At 40.2% G+C, this 21,509-nt stretch overlaps 1 protein-coding gene across 1 annotated transcript in view; it reads right to left on the reverse strand.

Moving 5' to 3' along the window:
• Window positions 1-2,583: 2,583 nt before the first annotated feature.
• The window catches only part of LOC128702533 (uncharacterized), a 33,217-nt gene continuing 14,291 nt past the window's right edge, over window positions 2,584-21,509 (reverse strand). The window contains exons 3-5 of the mRNA XM_070105335.1: window positions 19,863-20,013; window positions 17,107-17,277; window positions 2,584-3,397 (exon numbers count right to left, since the gene is read on the reverse strand). Coding sequence (XP_069961436.1) covers window positions 3,218-3,397; window positions 17,107-17,277; window positions 19,863-20,013 — 502 coding nt within the window. The 3' untranslated portion in view covers window positions 2,584-3,217. The remainder of the gene's footprint in view (window positions 3,398-17,106; window positions 17,278-19,862; window positions 20,014-21,509) is intronic.

The raw sequence follows: 21,509 nt of genomic DNA on the forward strand, positions 1-21,509 counted from the left end.
TGCATATGTACTATGTACTATGGATTCACTTTCTCTTGCATGCATGCACATATACACACACACTCACACACACGCACACACTCCCACAATAGTTACAAAGGTTTGAAGCTTTTATGAAAAAAAACAAATCGAAGTTTGAAAAAACAATATCCTTTCAACAGAGCAACTTTTATCAACAACTACAAACACACATCCTTCTAATAACTAAAAATTTAAATTGTTTACATTACAATGGGTGACAAAGCAAATATATATGAGAAAAGGACAAATATACCATCCCCATTAACACACAAACATCTATAATTTTTTTTGGGTATTGAAAAAAGAATGAAACTTTAGTATAGTATAGGCTGATCCACCAGGAGGCCTGGTCACAGACCGGGCCGCGGGGGCGTTGACCCCCGAAACTCTCTCCACCTCCAGGTATGCAGAATAAGCCACACGGGGAATGGAAATCTTTAGCTCAAGATCTTTCACACAGTCCATGCATCATCAAGAGCATTGCAATGTTGCATAGCTAGCAATATTGTGCTGCTCCTCATGACACATGGAGAGTGCAAAAGATCTGGAGCTAAAGATTTGCATCCCCATGTGACTTGTTCTGCATTAAGATCGCCTGTTTGCACACTCGGGTGTACAGTGGACCCCCGCTTAACGATCACCTCCAAATGTGACCAATTATGTAAGTGTATTTATGTAAGTGCGTTTGTACGTGTATGTTTGGGGGTCTGAAATGGACTAATCTACTTCACAATATTCCTTATGGGAAAAAATTCAGTCAGTACTGGCACCTGAACATACTACTGGAATGAAAAAAGTTCGTTAACCGGGGGTCCACTGTATATATATTTTTTCTCGGCATTCATTAGTGAATGTAACATGCAATATTAAAAAACAGGTAATGCTTACAATACATAAATAACCCACACATAGGAGAGAGAAGCTTATAACGATGTTTTGGTCCCACCTGGACTGTTTACAAAGTCACACTCACAGTGTGAGACTTTGTAAATGATCCAAATGGGACCGAAAAATCGTAAATTTCTATGTGCAGGTTATTTGTACGTATATAGTTCAGTCACGATATTGTTATTTTTTATTGTTCATTAATGTTGACAAGCACTGAGTATCTATAATAAATACAGGATAGTAATTTATTAAGCAGACAAACTGATCTATTTCCTACTTGAAAAAAATTAAAATTCATGAGGATTTAATCACTTTTCTTGCCAAAATTTGTCACTTTCACATATGATAATCATTTCACTGTCCCTCATGTAGGACTGTCATTAACACCAGGGTCTCTCATGTAGGACTGTCATTAACACCAGGGTCTCTCATGTAGGACTGTCATTAACACCAGGGTCTCTCATGTAGGACTGTCATTAACACCAGGGTCTCTCATGTAGGACTGTCATTAACACCAGGGTCTCTCATGTAGGACTGTCATTAACACCAGGGTCTCTCATGTAGGACTGTCATTAACACCAGGGTCTCTCATGTAGGACTGTCATTAACACCAGGGTCTCTCATGTAGGACTGTCATTAACACCAGGGTCCCTCACATAGGACTGTCATCAACACCAGGGTCTCTCATGTAGGACTGTCATTAACACCAGGGTCCCTCACATAGGACTGTCATCAACACCAGGGTCTCTCATGTAGGACTGTCATTAACATCAGGGTCCCTCATGTAGGACTCATTAACACCAGGGTCCCTCACATAGGACTCATTAACACACCAGGGTCCCTCACATAGGACTGTCATTAACACCAGGGTCCCTCACATAGGACTCATTAACACCAGGGTCCCTCACATAGGACTCATTAACACCAGGGTCCCTCACATAGGACTCATTAACACCAGGGTCCCTCACATAGGACTCATTAACACCAGGGTCCCTCACATAGGACTCATTAACACCAGGGTCCCTCACATAGCACTCCAGCCTCAATAACATAGATCTACATAGTGAAAGGGTTAAATATCAACATGTAAATCCATTTTACAGGTAAATGATTTAATCAGAAATCATATGTGTACTAAAGTAATACTTCTCTCGGGATTGACATTCTGACTTTCAACAGTTAAATGAAATTAGAGGAAATATTTTAACCTAATAGGGTCAGGTTCCTGTAATCATTGAAACTCTTGTACAGGTACAGCATTACAAATATATAATGATTATAATTGAAGTTTCAAGCTCTAGCACACTGTATCACTGTGACATGTTACCGACAGGTCATGATAGTGAAAATGTGGTACAGAATAAACATTAATTGGAACTGGTTTAAGCTGTACAGTCAAGCTTTGTATCAATATAAGCTTGTTTTGTAATGCATATTTTTCTTCCATATTCAATACACTGTACCTTAATTTTCATTGTACTGAGAATAAAATATATTAAGTGTCACCCAAGACAAGTTTGTTAATAATAAAACATTTATATATATTTGATAATCCTGGGCTATGAATAATTTATGGCACCTTTTCTTTCAAAGTACAAACAACAAAAATTAAAGCACTATACTTAGCTTCTTTTCTTTGGAAAAATATGAGTGTACTGAACGTTACTGTAATAGTTCCTCTAATTTAGGTCACTTCTCACCAGTACAATATTTTGAAGCTGATAATACTAATGTCTTACTCGACTCTCGTAAAATTATATAGACAGTAAGTCCTCGACCTACAAACATGTTGAGAATCTTCTGTATTGTGTATAACATTATTATACATAATACAGGAGGTCCCCAATGTTTTCGTAAGTTCAAGACTTCCTGTATTATGAATATACGCAATTCAGGAGACCCCAATGTATTTGTAAGTCAAGGACTTCCTGTATTATGAATATACGCAATTCAGGAGACCCCAATGTATTTGTAAGTCAAGGACTTCCTGTATTATGAATATACGCAATTCAGGAGACCCCAATGTATTTGTAAGTCAAGGACTTCCTGTATTATGAATATACGCAATTCAGGAGACCCCAATGTATTTGTAAGTCAAGGACTTCCTGTTTTAGCATTTTTACACTACTACTACTGTCCTGGCTCCCAGTCACGTCAACCTCTTCTTAGCACTGATAAATTTTGAAATAGGTTGTGTAAAGGACTTTCTTAAGACCATTAATAGAAATATTCATCCTTACTCCAGTGGTTCTGTGTCATTTATGTCACTCCTTGAAGATGTTGCTGTGGATACTGGTAAGAGAGGTATTCAACCCATGCTACCCATCTCTTTGCTGCATTCAATCTTACACACTCCTTGGCAGCATCCCTGACAGAGCTGCTTGTCATGGTGGGTGATAGGCTTGCCCAGACGTCGAGTGCGGATGTACTGAGGTGTTAGCAGGTTGTAGACGTGGGCTGCTATTTTATAGTACAAGTTTGTAATAACCTGTGACAAGAGAAGACAACTTGGTCAGGCAAATATTAATAGGAACTTTGAAACGTATACAGTGGAACCCCGAGTTTCGGCCATAATTTGTTCCAGAAGGCTGTTCAAGTGCCGTTACCAAACTAAATTTTGTTCCCATAAGGAATAATGTAAATTACAGTAGTCCATTTCAGACCCCTAAAAATACACTTACAAAAGCATTTAACTGTAGTGTAGGCACACCTCTAGCAAGACAGTGATGGAATGAGCGATGGTGAAAGCGTTTCTTCTTTTTCAGGTCATTCTACCTCTGTGGGAAATAGCCAGTGTGCTAAAAAAACAGTCAGCATGTACAATACTGTCCACCATCTCCATTTAATATTTCTTATTCACTGAGGCAAAATACAATGGTACCCAGAGTTTCACCCACCTCCCAATTCAAACAATTATGTAAACTTTTTTTTTTTTTTTTTTCAACAAGTCTCCCACCCAGGGGACCCACCGAGGCGTCTGACCCACCGAGGCAGGGTGAGGCAGGGTGACCCACCGAGGCAGGGTGACCCAGGCCCACCGAGGCAGGGTGACCCACCGAGGCAGGGTGACCCACCGAGGCAGGGTGACCCAAAAAAGAAAGAAAATCCCCAAAAAGAAAATACTTTCATCATCATTCAACACTTTCACCACACTCACACATTATCACTGTTTTTGTAGAGGTGCTCAGAATACAACAGTTTAGAAGCATATACTAAACTGTTGTATTCTGAGCACCTCTGCAAAAACAGTGATAATGTGTGAGTGTGGTGAAAGTGTTGAATGATGATGAAAGTATTTTCTTTTTGGGGATTTTCTTTCTTTTTTGGGTCACCCTGCCTCGGTGGGTCACCCTGCCTCGGTGGGTCACCCTGCCTGGGTGGGTCACCCTGCCTCGGTGGGTCACCCTGCCTGGGTGGGTCACCCTGCCTCGGTGGGTCACCCTGCCTCGGTGGGAGACGGCCGGCTTGTTGAAAAAAAAAAAAAAAAAAGTTTACATAATTGTTTGAATTGGGAGGTGGGTGAAACTCTGGGTACCATTGTATTTCCCCTCAGTGAATAAGAAATATTAAATGGAGATGGTGGACAGTATTGTACATGCTGACTGTTTTTTTAGCACACTGGCTATTTCCCACAGAGGTAGAATGACCTGAAAAAGAAGAAACGCTTTCACCATCGCTCATTCCATCACTGTCTTGCTAGAGGTGTGCCTACACTAGTTCAAAAACTGCAACATATTTCCACCCTTCATTTGCAATTTTTTTTTTACATTTATATATCCGAGGCCTACTAATAATGAAGGGCTTCAGGGAAAAATGGTTAGTCAGACTCGAGTCCTGGAGGTGGGCAGTACAGTGCCTGTATTCTTAAAAAAAAGATTGCTGGGGATGCTGCAGTTCAAAGGCTCATCTGAACTGTGATGTCACCACACTTCTGGAATGACAGCAACTGAATGAATGATGGTGGGTGTGTTTCCTCATTTTCTGGGTTACCCAACCTTGGTGGGAGATGGTCGGGGTGTTTAAGAATAAACAAACTAATAATGGAAGGGCTGTGGCTTGGCACTAACAAAATTCTATATTTCACTGACAGAACCTTGCCTGCCTCCCAGTGTAATTTACCCTGACATTACAGGTGCTTCTTGACTTACGACGGTGTTGTTCCGGTGAACTCATCTCGAGTCAAATATGAACGTGATATGATAAAAACAAGTAAAACAAATAATTACTGTTCAATGTTTTCACTGGTTTTCAATTGAGCCATTGTTCATTATGTTCGATGCTTTCACCGCTTTTCTGACATTTTAGAACAACAGTTACATAAGGGATGGACGACTGGTGCTGTATTTTAAGGTAAGTATTGTATATACTGTGTACAGTATTTATTTTATTTTTTAATTTATTTTTTAAGCCTAGCTGTATTGAGCACTTGATATATGATGGTGTAAATACGTTACGAGGCATTTTAGACAGGTTTAACCCATAAACGGTCCAAGCAGATCTACATTCACATGTGTAGTGCTCCAAAAGTAGATCTACGTTTTTTTACATATTTTCAAATAAAAAAAAAGTAGATCAAAGTTTGCATAAATGGGGAGAAATCAGAATGGGGGCACGTCACAAGCGGTGTTCCTCAGGGGTCAGTGTTGGGCCCGTTGTTGTTCACAATTTACATAAACGACATAGATGAGGGAATAAATAGCGACATAAGCAAATTTGCTGATGACACCAAAATAGGCCGTCTAATTCATTCTAGTTTAGCGTTTGGTTCTGAATGTAATAATAATAATAATAATAATTCATTCTAATGAGGACATTAGAGTACTCCAGGATGATTTGAATAGACTGACGCAATGGTCGGAGAAGTGGCAGATGCAGTTTAATATTGACAAATGCAAAGTTCTAAATATTGGACAGTTAAATAACCATGCCACATATAAACTAAATAATGTAGATCTTAATACTACTGATTGTGAAAAGGATTTAGGAGTTCTGGTTAGCAGTAATCTAAACCCAAGACAACAGTGCATTAGTGTTCGCAATAAAGCTAACAGAATTCTTGGCTTCATATCTAGAAGTATAAATAACAGAAGTCCTCAGGTTGTTCTTCAACTCTATACAGTGGACCCCCGGTTAACGATATTTTTTCACTCCAGAAGTATGTTCAGGTGCCAGTACTGACCGAATTTGTTCCCATAAGGAATATTGTGAAGTAGATTAGTCCATTTCAGACCCCCAAACATACACGTACAAACGCACTTACATAAATACACTTACATAATTGGTCACATTGGGAGGTGATCGTTATGCGGGGGTCCACTGTATATCCTTGGTTAGGCCTCATTTAGACTATGCTGCTCAGTTCTGGTCACCGTATTACAGAATGGATATAAATGCTCTGGAAAACGTACAAAGGAGGATGACAAAGATGATCCCATGTATCAGAAATCTTCCCTGTGAGGATAGACTGAGGGCCCTGAATCTGCACTCTCTCGAAAGGCGTAGAATTAGGGGGGATATGACTGAGGTGTATAAATGGAAAACAGGAATAAATAAAGGGGATGTAAATAGTGTGCTGAAAATTTCCAGCCAAGACAGGACTCGCAGCAATGGTTTCAAGTTGAAAAAAATCAGATTCAGGAAGGATATAGGAAAGCACTGGTTTGGTAATAGAGTTGTGGATGAGTGGAACAAACTCCCGAGTACAGTTACTGAGGTTTAGCTAAAACGTTGTGTAGTTTTAAAAATAGGTTAGATAAATACATGAGTGGATGTGGGTGGGTGTGAGTTGGACCTGACTAGCTTGTGCTGCTGGGTCTGGTATGCTCCATCCTTGAGTGGGGATGACCAGACTGAGTGGGTCATTGGGATAATCCGGGGGGTGGGTCATTGGTCTAATCCGGGGGGGGGAACATGGACCTGCTCTGCATGGGTCAGTAGGCCTGTTGCAGTGTTCCTTCTTTCTTATGTTCTTAACAGCTACTGAATGAATGATGGTGACTGTTTCCTTTTTTGGGTTATCCAAACTTATTTTATTTTTTTATTATCACGCTGGCCGATTCCCACCAAGGCAGGGTGGCCCGAAAAAGAAAAACTTTCACCATCATTCATTCCATCACTGTCTTGCCAGAAGGGTGCTTTACACTACAGTTTTTAAACTGCAACATTAACACCCCTCCTTCAGAGTGCAGGCACTGTACTTCCCATCTCCAGGACTCAAGTCCGGCCTGCCAGTTTCCCTGAACCCCTTCATAAATGTTACTTTGCTCACACTCCAACAGCACATCAAGTATTAAAAACCATTTGTCTCCATTCACTCCTATCAAACACGCTCACGCATGCCTGCTGGAAGTCCAAGCCCCTCGCACACAAAACCTCCTTTACCCCCTCCCTCCAACCCTTCCTAGGCCGACCCCTACCCCGCCTTCCTTCCACTACAGACTGATACACTCTTGAAGTCATTCTGTTTCGCTCCATTCTCTCTACATGTCCGAACCACCTCAACAACCCTTCCTCAGAAAAAAAAACTTCTGGCAAGACAGCTATTAACTGATTAATAGTTAATGCACTTCCTCTGAACTATTCTACCTTGGTGGCTAGTTCAGTAAAAACTTCTGGCAAGACAGCTATTAACTTACTGATGGTTAATGTGTTTCCTCTTTTGGGTAAGCAATACCCTGGTCAAATATAGCCAATGTGGTAAAAGAAATAAGTGTGAGAAATAAGCTAATAATTTTGAAAACAATATAAAAAAAAATGTTGAGACGAAAGCTGAGAAAGAAAGACTGAACAGCTCAACAGAAGTGATGTCAATGGTTTTGAAAATTGACAAGTTGAAGAATGAGTTGCTTGTGTAATATTTGTCAATCTTCACTTAGGAAATTTTTTGCCTCCCACTGGTATTTTTAATCCAATATTGAAGAAGCCACTGGCTTTTTCAATCCAATATTGAATGGAAGAAGCCACTGGCTTTTTCAATCCAATATTGAATGGAGGAAGCCACTGGCTTTTTCAATCCAATATTGAATGGAGGGAGCCACTGGCTTTTTCAATCCAATATTGAATGGAGGAATCCACTGGCTTTTTCAATCCAATATTGAATGGAGGAAGCCACTGGCTTTTTCAATCCAATATTGAATGGAGGAAGCCACTGGCTTTTTCAATCCAATATTGAATGGAGGGAGCCACTGGCTTTTTCAATCCAATATTGAATGGAGGAAGCCACTGGCTTTTTCAATCCAATATTGAATGGAGGAATCCACTGGCTTTTTCAATCCAATATTGAATGGAGGAAGCCACTGGCTTTTTCAATCCAATATTGAATGGAGGAAGCCACTGGCTTTTTCAATCCAATATTGAATGGAGGAAGCCACTGGCTTTTTCAATCCAATATTGAATGGAGGAAGCCACTGGCTTTTTCAATCCAATATTGAATAGAGGAATCCACTGGCTTTTTCAATCCAATATTGAATGGAGGAAGCCACTGGCTTTTTCAATCCAATATTGAATGGAGGAAGCCACTGGCTTTTTCAATCCAATATTGAATGGAGGAAGCCACTGGCTTTTTCAATCCAATATTGAATGGAGGAAGCCACTGGCTTTTTCAATCCAATATTGAATGGAGGAAGCCACTGGCTTTTTCAATCCAATATTGAATGGAAGAAGCCACTGGCTTTTTCAATCCAATATTGAATGGAGGAAGCCACTGGCTTTTTCAATCCAATATTGAATGGAGGAAGCCACTGGCTTTTTCAATCCAATATTGAATGGAGGAAGCCACTGGCTTTTTCAATCCAATATTGAATAGAGGAATCCACTGGCTTTTTCAATCCAATATTGAATGGAGGAAGCCACTGGCTTTTTCAATCCAATATTGAATGGAGGAAGCCACTGGCTTTTTCAATCCAATATTGAATGTAAGAAGCCACTGGCTTTTTCAATCCAATATTGAATGGAGGAAGCCACTGGCTTTTTCAATCCAATATTGAATGGAGGAAGGCACTGGCTTTTTCAATCCAATATTGAATGGAGGAAGCCACTGGCTTTTTCAATCCAATATTGAATAGAGGAATCCACTGGCTTTTTCAATCCAATATTGAATGGAGGAAGCCACTGGCTTTTTCAATCCAATATTGAATGGAGGAAGCCACTGGCTTTTTCAATCCAATATTGAATGGAGGAAGCCACTGGCTTTTTCAATCCAATATTGAATGGAGGAAGCCACTGGCTTTTTCAATCCAATATTGAATGGAGGAAGCCACTGGCTTTTTCAATCCAATATTGAATGGAAGAAGCCACTGGCTTTTTCAATCCAATATTGAATGGAGGAAGCCACTGGCTTTTTCAATCCAATATTGAATGGAGGAAGCCACTGGCTTTTTCAATCCAATATTGAATGGAGGAAGCCACTGGCTTTTTCAATCCAATATTGAATGGAGGAAGCCACTGGCTTTTTCAATCCAATATTGAATGGAGGAAGCCACTGGCTTTTTCAATCCAATATTGAATGGAGGAAGCCACTGGCTTTTTCAATCCAATATTGAATGGAGGAAGCCACTGGCTTTTTCAATCCAATATTGAATGGAGGAAGCCACTGGCTTTTTCAATCCAATATTGAATGGAGGAAGCCACTGGCTTTTTCAATCCAATATTGAATGGAAGAAGCCACTGGCTTTTTCAATCCAATATTGAATGGAGGAAGCCACTGGCTTTTTCAATCCAATATTGAATGGAGGAAGCCACTGGCTTTTTCAATCCAATATTGAATGGAGGAAGCCACTGGCTTTTTCAATCCAATATTGAATGGAGGAAGCCACTGGCTTTTTCAATCCAATATTGAATGGAGGAAGCCACTGGCTTTTTCAATCCAATATTGAATGGAGGAAGCCACTGGCTTTTTCAATCCAATATTGAATGGAGGAAGCCACTGGCTTTTTCAATCCAATATTGAATGGAGGAAGCCACTGGCTTTTTCAATCCAATATTGAATGGAGGAAGCCACTGGCTTTTTCAATCCAATATTGAATGGAGGAAGCCACTGGCTTTTTCAATCCAATATTGAATGGATGGAGGAAGCCACTGGCTTTTTCAATCCAATATTGAATGGAGGAAGCCACTGGCTTTTTCAATCCAATATTGAATGGAGGAAGCCACTGGCTTTTTCAATCCAATATTGAATGGAGGAAGCCACTGGCTTTTTCAATCCAATATTGAATGGAGGAAGCCACTGGCTTTTTCAATCCAATATTGAATGGAGGAAGCCACTGGCTTTTTCAATCCAATATTGAATGGAGGAAGCCACTGGCTTTTTCAATCCAATATTGAATGGAGGAAGCCACTGGCTTTTTCAATCCAATATTGAATGGAGGAAGCCACTGGCTTTTTCAATCCAATATTGAATGGAGGAAGCCACTGGCTTTTTCAATCCAATATTGAATGGAGGAAGCCACTGGCTTTTTCAATCCAATATTGAATGGAGGAAGCCACTGGCTTTTTCAATCCAATATTGAATGGAGGAAGCCACTGGCTTTTTCAATCCAATATTGAATGGAGGAAGCCACTGGCTTTTTCAATCCAATATTGAATGGAGGAAGCCACTGGCTTTTTCAATCCAATATTGAATGGAGGAAGCCACTGGCTTTTTCAATCCAATATTGAATGGAGGAAGCCACTGGCTTTTTCAATCCAATATTGAATGGAGGAAGCCACTGGCTTTTTCAATCCAATATTGAATGGAGGAAGCCACTGGCTTTTTCAATCCAATATTGAATGGAGGAAGCCACTGGCTTTTTCAATCCAATATTGAATGGAGGAAGCCACTGGCTTTTTCAATCCAATATTGAATGGAGGAAGCCACTGGCTTTTTCAATCCAATATTGAATGGAGGAAGCCACTGGCTTTTTCAATCCAATATTGAATGGAGGAAGCCACTGGCTTTTTCAATCCAATATTGAATGGAGGAAGCCACTGGCTTTTTCAATCCAATATTGAATGGAGGAAGCCACTGGCTTTTTCAATCCAATATTGAATGGAGGAAGCCACTGGCTTTTTCAATCCAATATTGAATGGAGGAAGCCACTGGCTTTTTCAATCCAATATTGAATGGAGGAAGCCACTGGCTTTTTCAATCCAATATTGAATGGAGGAAGCCACTGGCTTTTTCAATCCAATATTGAATGGAGGAAGCCACTGGCTTTTTCAATCCAATATTGAATGGAGGAAGCCACTGGCTTTTTCAATCCAATATTGAATGGAGGAAGCCACTGGCTTTTTCAATCCAATATTGAATGGAGGAAGCCACTGGCTTTTTCAATCCAATATTGAATGGAGGAAGCCACTGGCTTTTTCAATCCAATATTGAATGGAGGAAGCCACTGGCTTTTTCAATCCAATATTGAATGGAGGAAGCCACTGGCTTTTTCAATCCAATATTGAATGCTTTTTCAATCCAATATTGAATGGAGGAAGCCACTGGCTTTTTCAATCCAATATTGAATGGAGGAAGCCACTGGCTTTTTCAATCCAATATTGAATGGAGGAAGCCACTGGCTTTTTCAATCCAATATTGAATGGAGGAAGCCACTGGCTTTTTCAATCCAATATTGAATGGAGGAAGCCACTGGCTTTTTCAATCCAATATTGAATGGAGGAAGAAGCCACTGGCTTTTTCAATCCAATATTGAATGGAGGAAGCCACTGGCTTTTTCAATCCAATATTGAATGGAGGAAGCCACTGGCTTTTTCAATCCAATATTGAATGGAGGAAGCCACTGGCTTTTTCAATCCAATATTGAATGGAGGAAGCCACTGGCTTTTTCAATCCAATATTGAATGGAGGAAGCCACTGGCTTTTTCAATCCAATATTGAATGGAGGAAGCCACTGGCTTTTTCAATCCAATATTGAATGGAGGAAGCCACTGGCTTTTTCAATCCAATATTGAATGGAGGAAGCCACTGGCTTTTTCGATCCAATATTGAATGGAGGAAGCCACTGGCTTTTTCAATCCAAATATTGAAGCCACTGGCTTTTTCAATCCAATATTGAATGGAGGAAGCCACTGGCTTTTTCTATCCAATATTGAATGGAGGAAGCCACTGGCTTTTTCAATCCAATATTGAATGGAGGAAGCCACTGGCTTTTTCAATCCAATATTGAATGGAGGAAGCCACTGGCTTTTTCAATCCAATATTGAATGGAGGAAGCCACTGGCTTTTTCAATCCAATATTGAATGGAGGAAGCCACTGGCTTTTTCAATCCAATATTGAATGGAGGAAGCCACTGGCTTTTTCAATCCAATATTGAATGGAGGAAGCCACTGGCTTTTTCAATCCAATATTGAATGGAGGAAGCCACTGGCTTTTTCAATCCAATATTGAATGGAGGAAGCCACTGGCTTTTTCAATCCAATATTGAATGGAGGAAGCCACTGGCTTTTTCAATCCAATATTGAATGGAGGAAGCCACTGGCTTTTTCAATCCAATATTGAATGGAGGAAGCCACTGGCTTTTTCAATCCAATATTGAATGGAGGAAGCCACTGGCTTTTTCAATCCAATATTGAATGGAGGAAGCCACTGGCTTTTTCAATCCAATATTGAATGGAGGAAGCCACTGGCTTTTTCAATCCAATATTGAATGGAGGAAGCCACTGGCTTTTTCAATCCAATATTGAATGGAGGAAGCCACTGGCTTTTTCAATCCAATATTGAATGGAGGAAGCCACTGGCTTTTTCAATCCAATATTGAATGGAGGAAGCCACTGGCTTTTTCAATCCAATATTGAATGGAGGAAGCCACTGGCTTTTTCAATCCAATATTGAATGGAGGAAGCCACTGGCTTTTTCAATCCAATATTGAATGGAGGAAGCCACTGGCTTTTTCAATCCAATATTGAATGGAGGAAGCCACTGGCTTTTTCAATCCAATATTGAATGGAGGAAGCCACTGGCTTTTTCAATCCAATATTGAATGGAGGAAGCCACTGGCTTTTTCAATCCAATATTGAATGGAGGAAGCCACTGGCTTTTTCAATCCAATATTGAATGGAGGAAGCCACTGGCTTTTTCAATCCAATATTGAATGGAGGAAGCCACTGGCTTTTTCAATCCAATATTGAATGGAGGAAGCCACTGGCTTTTTCAATCCAATATTGAATGGAGGAAGCCACTGGCTTTTTCAATCCAATATTGAATGGAGGAAGCCACTGGCTTTTTCAATCCAATATTGAATGGAGGAAGCCACTGGCTTTTTCAATCCAATATTGAATGGAGGAAGCCACTGGCTTTTTCAATCCAATATTGAATGGAGGAAGCCACTGGCTTTTTCAATCCAATATTGAATGGAGGAAGCCACTGGCTTTTTCAATCCAATATTGAATGGAGGAAGCCACTGGCTTTTTCAATCCAATATTGAATGGAGGAAGCCACTGGCTTTTTCAATCCAATATTGAATGGAGGAAGCCACTGGCTTTTTCAATCCACTATTGAATGGAGGAAGCCACTGGCTTTTTCAATCCAATATTGAATGGAGGAAGCCACTGGCTTTTTCAATCCAATATTGAATGGAGGAAGCCACTGGCTTTTTCAATCCAATATTGAATGGAGGAATGGAGGAAGCCACTGGCTTTTTCAATCCAATATTGAATGGAGGAAGCCACTGGCTTTTTCAATCCAATATTGAATGGAGGAAGCCACTGGCTTTTTCAATCCAATATTGAATGGAGGAAGCCACTGGCTTTTTCAATCCAATATTGAATGGAGGAAGCCACTGGCTTTTTCAATCCAATATTGAATGGAGGAAGCCACTGGCTTTTTCAATCCAATATTGAATGGAGGAAGCCACTGGCTTTTTCAATCCAATATTGAATGGAGGAAGCCACTGGCTTTTTCAATCCAATATTGAATGGAGGAAGCCACTGGCTTTTTCAATCCAATATTGAATGGAGGAAGCCACTGGCTTTTTCAATCCAATATTGAATGGAGGAAGCCACTGGCTTTTTCAATCCAATATTGAATGGAGGAAGCCACTGGCTTTTTCAATCCAATATTGAATGGAGGAAGCCACTGGCTTTTTCAATCCAATATTGAATGGAGGAAGCCACTGGCTTTTTCAATCCAATATTGAATGGAGGAAGCCACTGGCTTTTTCAATCCAATATTGAATGGAGGAAGCCACTGGCTTTTTCAATCCAATATTGAATGGAGGAAGCCACTGGCTTTTTCAATCCAATATTGAATGGAGGAAGCCACTGGCTTTTTCAATCCAATATTGAATGGAGGAATCCACTGGCTTTTTCAATCCAATATTGAATGGAGGAAGCCACTGGCTTTTTCAATCCAATATTGAATGGAGGAAGCCACTGGCTTTTTCAATCCAATATTGAATGGAGGAAGCCACTGGCTTTTTCAATCCAATATTGAATGGAGGAATCCACTGGCTTTTTCAATCCAATATTGAATGGAGGAAGCCACTGGCTTTTTCAATCCAATATTGAATGGAGGAAGCCACTGGCTTTTTCAATCCAATATTGAATGGAGGAATCCACTGGCTTTTTCAATCCAATATTGAATGGAGGAAGCCACTGGCTTTTTCAATCCAATATTGAATGGAGGAAGCCACTGGCTTTTTCAATCCAATATTGAATGGAGGAAGCCACTGGCTTTTTCAATCCAATATTGAATGGAGGAAGCCACTGGCTTTTTCAATCCAATATTGAATGGAGGAAGCCACTGGCTTTTTCAATCCAATATTGAATGGAGGAAGCCACTGGCTTTTTCAATCCAATATTGAATGGAGGAAGCCACTGGCTTTTTCAATCCAATATTGAATGGAGGAAGCCACTGGCTTTTTCAATCCAATATTGAATGGAGGAAGCCACTGGCTTTTTCAATCCAATATTGAATGGAGGAAGCCACTGGCTTTTTCAATCCAATATTGAATGGAGGAAGCCACTGGCTTTTTCAATCCAATATTGAATGGAGGAAGCCACTGGCTTTTTCAATCCAATATTGAATGGACTGGCTTTTTCAATCCAATATTGAAGCCACTGGCTTTTTCAATCCAATATTGAATGGAGGAAGCCACTGGCTTTTTCAATCCAATATTGAATGGAGGAAGCCACTGGCTTTTTCAATCCAATATTGAATGGAGGAAGCCACTGGCTTTTTCAATCCAATATTGAATGGAGGAAGCCACTGGCTTTTTCAATCCAATATTGAATGGAGGAAGCCACTGGCTTTTTCAATCCAATATTGAATGGAGGAAGCCACTGGCTTTTTCAATCCAATATTGAATGGAGGAAGCCACTGGCTTTTTCAATCCAATATTGAATGGAGGAAGCCACTGGCTTTTTCAATCCAATATTGAATGGAGGAACCCAATGGCTTTTTCAATCCAATATTGAATGGAGGAAGCCACTGGCTTTTTCAATCCAATATTGAATGGAGGAATCCACTGGCTTTTTCAATCCAATATTGAATGGAGGAAGCCACTGGCTTTTTCAATCCAATATTGAATGGAGGAAGCCACTGGCTTTTTCAATCCAATATTGAATGGAGGAAGCCACTGGCTTTTTCAATCCAATATTGAATGGAGGAAGCCACTGGCTTTTTCAATCCAATATTGAATGGAGAAAGCCACTGGCTTTTTCAATCAAATATTGAATGGAGGAAGCCACTGGCTTTTTCAATCCAATATTGAATGGAGGAAGCCACTGGCTTTTTCAATCCAATATTGAATGGAGAAAGCCACTGGCTTTTTCAATCCAATATTGAATGGAAGAAGCCACTGGCTTTTTCAATCCAATATTGAATGGAAGAAGCCACTGGCTTTTTCAATCCAATATTGAATGGAGGAAGCCACTGGCTTTTTCAATCCAATATTGAATGGAAGAAGCCACTGGCTTTTTCAATCCAATATTGAATGGAGGAAGCCACTGGCTTTTTCAATCCAATATTGAATGGAGGAAGCCACTGGCTTTTTCAATCCAATATTGAATGGAGAAAGCCACTGGCTTTTTCAATCAAATATTGAATGGACGAAGCCACTGGCTTTTTCAATCCAATATTGAATGGAAGAAGCCACTGGCTTTTTCAATCGAATATTGAATGGAGGAATCCACTGGCTTTTTCAATCCAATATTGAATGGAGGAAGCCACTGGCTTTTTCAATCCAATATTGAATGGAGGAAGCCACTGGCTTTTTCAATCCAATATTGAATGGAGGAATCCACTGGCTTTTTCAATCCAATATTGAATGGAGGAAGCCACTGGCTTTTTCAATCCAATATTGAATGGAGGAAGCCACTGGCTTTTTCAATCCAATATTGAATGGAAGAAGCCACTGGCTTTTTCAATCCAATATTGAATGGAGGAAGCCACTGGCTTTTTCAATCCAATATTGAATGGAGGAAGCCACTGGCTTTTTCAATCCAATATTGAATGGAGGAAGCCACTGGCTTTTTCAATCCAATATTGAATGGAGGAAGCCACTGGCTTTTTCAATCCAATATTGAATGGAGGAAGCCACTGGCTTTTTCAATCCAATATTGAATGGAGGAAGCCACTGGCTTTTTCAATCCAATATTGAATGGAGGAAGCCACTGGCTTTTTCAATCCAATATTGAATGGAGGAAGCCACTGGCTTTTTCAATCCAATATTGAATGGAGGAAGCCACTGGCTTTTTCAATCCAATATTGAATGGAAGAAGCCATTGGCTTTTTCAATCCAATATTGAATGGAGGAAGCCACTGGCTTTTTCAATCCAATATTGAATGGAGGAAGCCACTGGCTTTTTCAATCCAATATTGAATGGAGGAAGCCACTGGCTTTTTCAATCCAATATTGAATGGAAGAAGCCACTGGCTTTTTCAATCCAATATTGAATGGAGGAAGCCACTGGCTTTTTCAATCCAATATTGAATGGAGGAAGCCACTGGCTTTTTCAATCCAATATTGAATGGAGGAAGCCACTGGCTTTTTCAATCCAATATTGAATGGAGGGAGCCACTGGCTTTTTCAATCCAATATTGAATGGATGGAGGGAGTGGCTTTTTCAATCTAATATTTAAATGAAGAAATCACTGGCTTGTTGAGTCCAATACCGAGCTAAATAAGCCACTGCTTGCAAAACATTTCCTAGAGAGAGATACGCAAATGTCACACACATGTCTGATTCTTTTAAGTAATAAAACCCATTACCTTCTGTGCCTCCTCAGGGTACCACATGGGCACTTCAAATTCATTGGGATTACAACTTTTACACTTTTGTCCAGGAATCTGATAGTATATCTGACCGCAGAAACACTGGCGATCCCACCGGTAGTAAAACACTACTACCCCGTACATGCTGGTCCACCCATCTCTGCAGCTCTGTGCAAAAAAAAAAGAAAAGAAAAAAAAAATTATGACATTTATTTTGCAATAGAGTAATGTAATGTAATGTAAGTGTATTTTTGTAAGTGCTTTTGTAAGTGTATTTTTGGGGGTCTGAAACGGAGTAATCTAATTTACGTTATTCCTTATGGGAACAAATTTGTTCGATATCGGCACTCGAACAGCCTTCTGGAACGAATTAAGTTTGTAACTCGAGGTACCGCTGAATTTCTACTATACTTAAACTGTGTACAGTAAGTCCCTGACTTACAAACACGTTGAGCATCTTCTGTATTGTGTATATCATTATTATATATTATTATAAACTACTCAGGAGGTACAGGGTGCCCCGAAAAAGAAAAACTTATGCCATCATTCACTCCATCACTGTCTTGCCAGAGGCGTACTTACACTACAATTATAAAACTGCAACATTAATAATTGTACACAATTCAAGGGGTCCGCAATGTGTCTGTAAGTTGAGGACTTACTGTACTACCAAGGCTGTTTATTTCCCTTCTGAGAAACATTTAAGCCTGACTCCTTTCCCTTCCTTATGTGCTGTATGACTCCAACTGAAATAGTCCTTTCACCTTATATTAATATTATTATATAACCAAGTGCTAAACCTGTAAGGGTCATACAGTGCTGGTTCCACCATATACTAATAATAATACGTACAGCAGAACCCCCGCATCTGTGGATTCAGTTTCCGCAGTTTTGGTTATCCATATTTACTGTGACCCAAAAATAACCCTTAATTTTGCCTAATGGCTCTAAATCACAAAAGTAGCGATGGTGGTAATTCTTCGAAGCCAAAAAGAAGCAATGAAGTGTTTCCCATCGGTGAAAAAGTGATAATTTTTGACTTATTGTGTGTAATTTATCAATTAAACTATCATGGGTGTGTATGTAAACAAAAATCAACTTTATAGGGTTTGCTACTACCCATAATTTCAGGCATCCGCGGCAGGTCTTGGAAGGTATCACCAGCGGATACGGGAGAGACTACTGTTTTATGAAGGGATTCAGAACTTGAGTCCTGGAGATGGGAAGTACAGTGCCTGCACTCTGAAGGAGGGGCAGGGATATTTGGAGCTCTGGGAAGACAGTTATGGAGTGAGTGATGGTAAAAGTGTTTCTTCTTTTTCTGGGTCACCCTGCCTTGGTGGGAAATAGCCAGTGTGTTAAAAAAAAAAAATTATAATATTAGTGGTCTCTGAGATGGATAGTCATCACACACTCCTAAGTGACGACCATAGAACTTCATGGTCTCTTTAAGATTCATTTTGGTATAATTATTATCTTTTTTATTAACACATCGGCAGGGTGACCCAGAAAAGAAGAAACATTTCATCATCACTCACTCCACTTCTGTCTTGCCAGAGTGCTTATAGATAACTGGCTCAGAGAGCCAACAAGTTTATAAATTAGACAACGTGCAACACTTGGGTATTTTTATTGTGATAATGTGTTGCCAACCAGTGACTTCCTCAGTCCAGTACTGAGAAGAATGATTGAAGATCAGGAGTAGTTTGAGGTAATCAGTCCATCAGCCTGGAGTCCATGTAATCAGTCCATCAGCCTGGAGTCCATGTAATCAGTCCATCAGCCTGGAGTCCATGTAATCAGTCCATCAGCCTGGAGTCCATGTAATCAGTCCATCAGCCTGGAGTCCACGTAATCAGTCCATCAGCCTGGAGTCCACGTAATCAGTCCATCAGCCTGGAGTCCATGTAATCAGTCCATCAGCCTGGAGTCCATGTAATCAGTCCATCAGCCTGGAGTCCATGTAATCAGTCCATCAGCCTGGAGTCCATGTAATCAGTCCATCAGCCTGGAGTCCATGTAATCAGTCCATCAGCCTGGAGTCCATGTAATCAGTCCATCAGCCTGGAGTCCATGTAATCAGTCCATCAGCCTGGAGTCCATGTAATCAGTCCATCAGCCTGGAGTCCATGTAATCAGTCCATCAGCCTGGAGTCCATGTAATCAGTCCATCAGCCTGGCGTCCAGGTAATCAGTCCATCAGCCTGGAGTCCATGTAATCAGTCCATCAGCCTGGAGTCCATGTAATCAGTCCATCAGCCTGGAGTCCATGTAATCAGTCCATCAGCCTGGAGTCCATGTAATCAGTCCATCAGCCTGGAGTCCATGTAATCAGTCCATCAGTCTTGATAGAAATACAGCACATGCACAGAGGAGCTTATAAAGAGCAAACAGGTGAGGTGCAGCAGTCGTAGGAAGTGTCACCTTGGACAAATCCAGGCAGAAGTAGGTCATGCCTAAAGGTTAGGCACTGGCATTGACATTGACTCCAGGCTGAGGGAATGATTACCTCAAACTTCTAATTCTAAACCAGGAAGTCACTGGCTGGTGAACTGTTTCCACAATAAAGATACCCAAGTGTTGCACATGTATCTAGTTTATCACTGGTGTTTGTAACATCAATGGTGCACATAACTGCCCAAAATGCTCTACATACTAAGGGGCTTTCTGCATGCACACCTAAATGTCACCCATTTCCATACACTGTATCATGCCAATTAAAAGAATCTTAATCTTTAATGTACAATACTTACTCTGCAGTAGAAGCGAACTTTGGCCAAGTCCTTAAAAGAATGCCAACTTGGGCCAAACTTCTTGCTTGGATGGGCAGCTCCCAACACCCACTCATCTGGCAGGTTTCTAAACAGCACCATCAGGTGTTTCTGCCAGAGATCTTCAACACTCCTGCAAAGCCAGTTAAACTCTTACAATAGTTTGCAACCTATGACGACCTTTGAAAAATTAACCAGTTGAGAAGAATTACGATAATGTTTTCACAAGTGCCACTTTCTTACTTACATTTACCAACGAGAAGCTGTGGTCCATAGCAGTGTTGTAGTTACCGATGACGGATGTTTCTAGATCTGGCTGACCTCAACAACATGGTCAATGTTGAACTAGAAAAGGTATCAGCTTGGATGGCAACAAACAACGAAGACATGAACACTTAATATTGGTAAGAACTACTACTATATACAGGTGCTCCTCAACTTACGATATTTTGAATTTACAAAGGTGAGGCAGCAAATATTCTGGAGATGAAACGAGATAATTACCCAACATGGTGACAAGTCCGTAACTTGTATTCATTTATTTACTTTTCAATACTGGTATTTAGTTACAGTAATTATTCATTTAGTTACTTATTTAGTGACAGTAGTTATTTATTTATTTTTTATTATCACACCGGCCGATTCCCACCAAGGCAGGGTGGCCCGAAAAAGAAAAACTTTCACCATCATTCACTCCATCACTGTCTTGCCAGAAGGGTGCTTTACACTACAGTTTTTAAACTGCAACATTAACACCCCTCCTTCTGAAGGAGGGGTGTTATTTATTTACTTACTATATATTCATATTCAACTTGCGATATTTTAAACCTACAATGGGTTCGTCGGAACGTGACCCCATCATGAGTCGAGGAGCACCTCTGCAGGAATTCCTCACTAATACGGCAGGTTAGGTTCTAGACCACCGCTGTAAAGTGACGTTAGCCAAGCAAGTTATATGACAAAAGGGACAATATTAACAGAAGTTTGTAAGTGAAGTGATCAAGGAACAACAGACAGAAGAAATTTGGTACTGAGATAAAACATACCACTATGTTAGTTTATTTTTATGAGCACAAGAATTAATAAGTCTTACACAATAATTCAGTTAGTGTTAGGTTTTTATTGCCAGTAAATAATATACAGTGGACCCCCGCATAACGATTACCTCCGAATGCGACCAATTATGTAAGTGTATTTATGTAAGTGCGTTTGTACGTGTATGTTTGGGGGTCTGAAATGGACTAATCTACTTCACAATATTCCTTATGGGAACAAATTCGGTCAGTACTGGCACCTGAACATACTTCTGGAGTGAAAAAATATCGTTAACCGGGGGTCCACTGTATTGGATGATACCAACAAATTTTAAGGTTACAAATTACTATATTTAATGTGTGTAGTGAATTAATATACTAAAATTACTGTTATTCATTACTACTGTTTTGTGAAATTGCAAATAAAAAGTATCTATAGCATATGTATTGATAAATGAGACACATGCAACATTTAGGTATCTTTATTCTGGTAATGTTTTGCCAGCCAGTGACTTCTTCAGTCCAATGCAGAGGAAAATGGAAGACGAGAAGGAGTTTGAGGTAATCAGTCCCTCAGCCTGGAGTCGAGGTAATC

The sequence above is a fragment of the Cherax quadricarinatus genome, chromosome 98, assembly GCF_038502225.1.
Source record: "Cherax quadricarinatus isolate ZL_2023a chromosome 98, ASM3850222v1, whole genome shotgun sequence".
NCBI lineage: Eukaryota > Metazoa > Arthropoda > Malacostraca > Decapoda > Parastacidae > Cherax > Cherax quadricarinatus.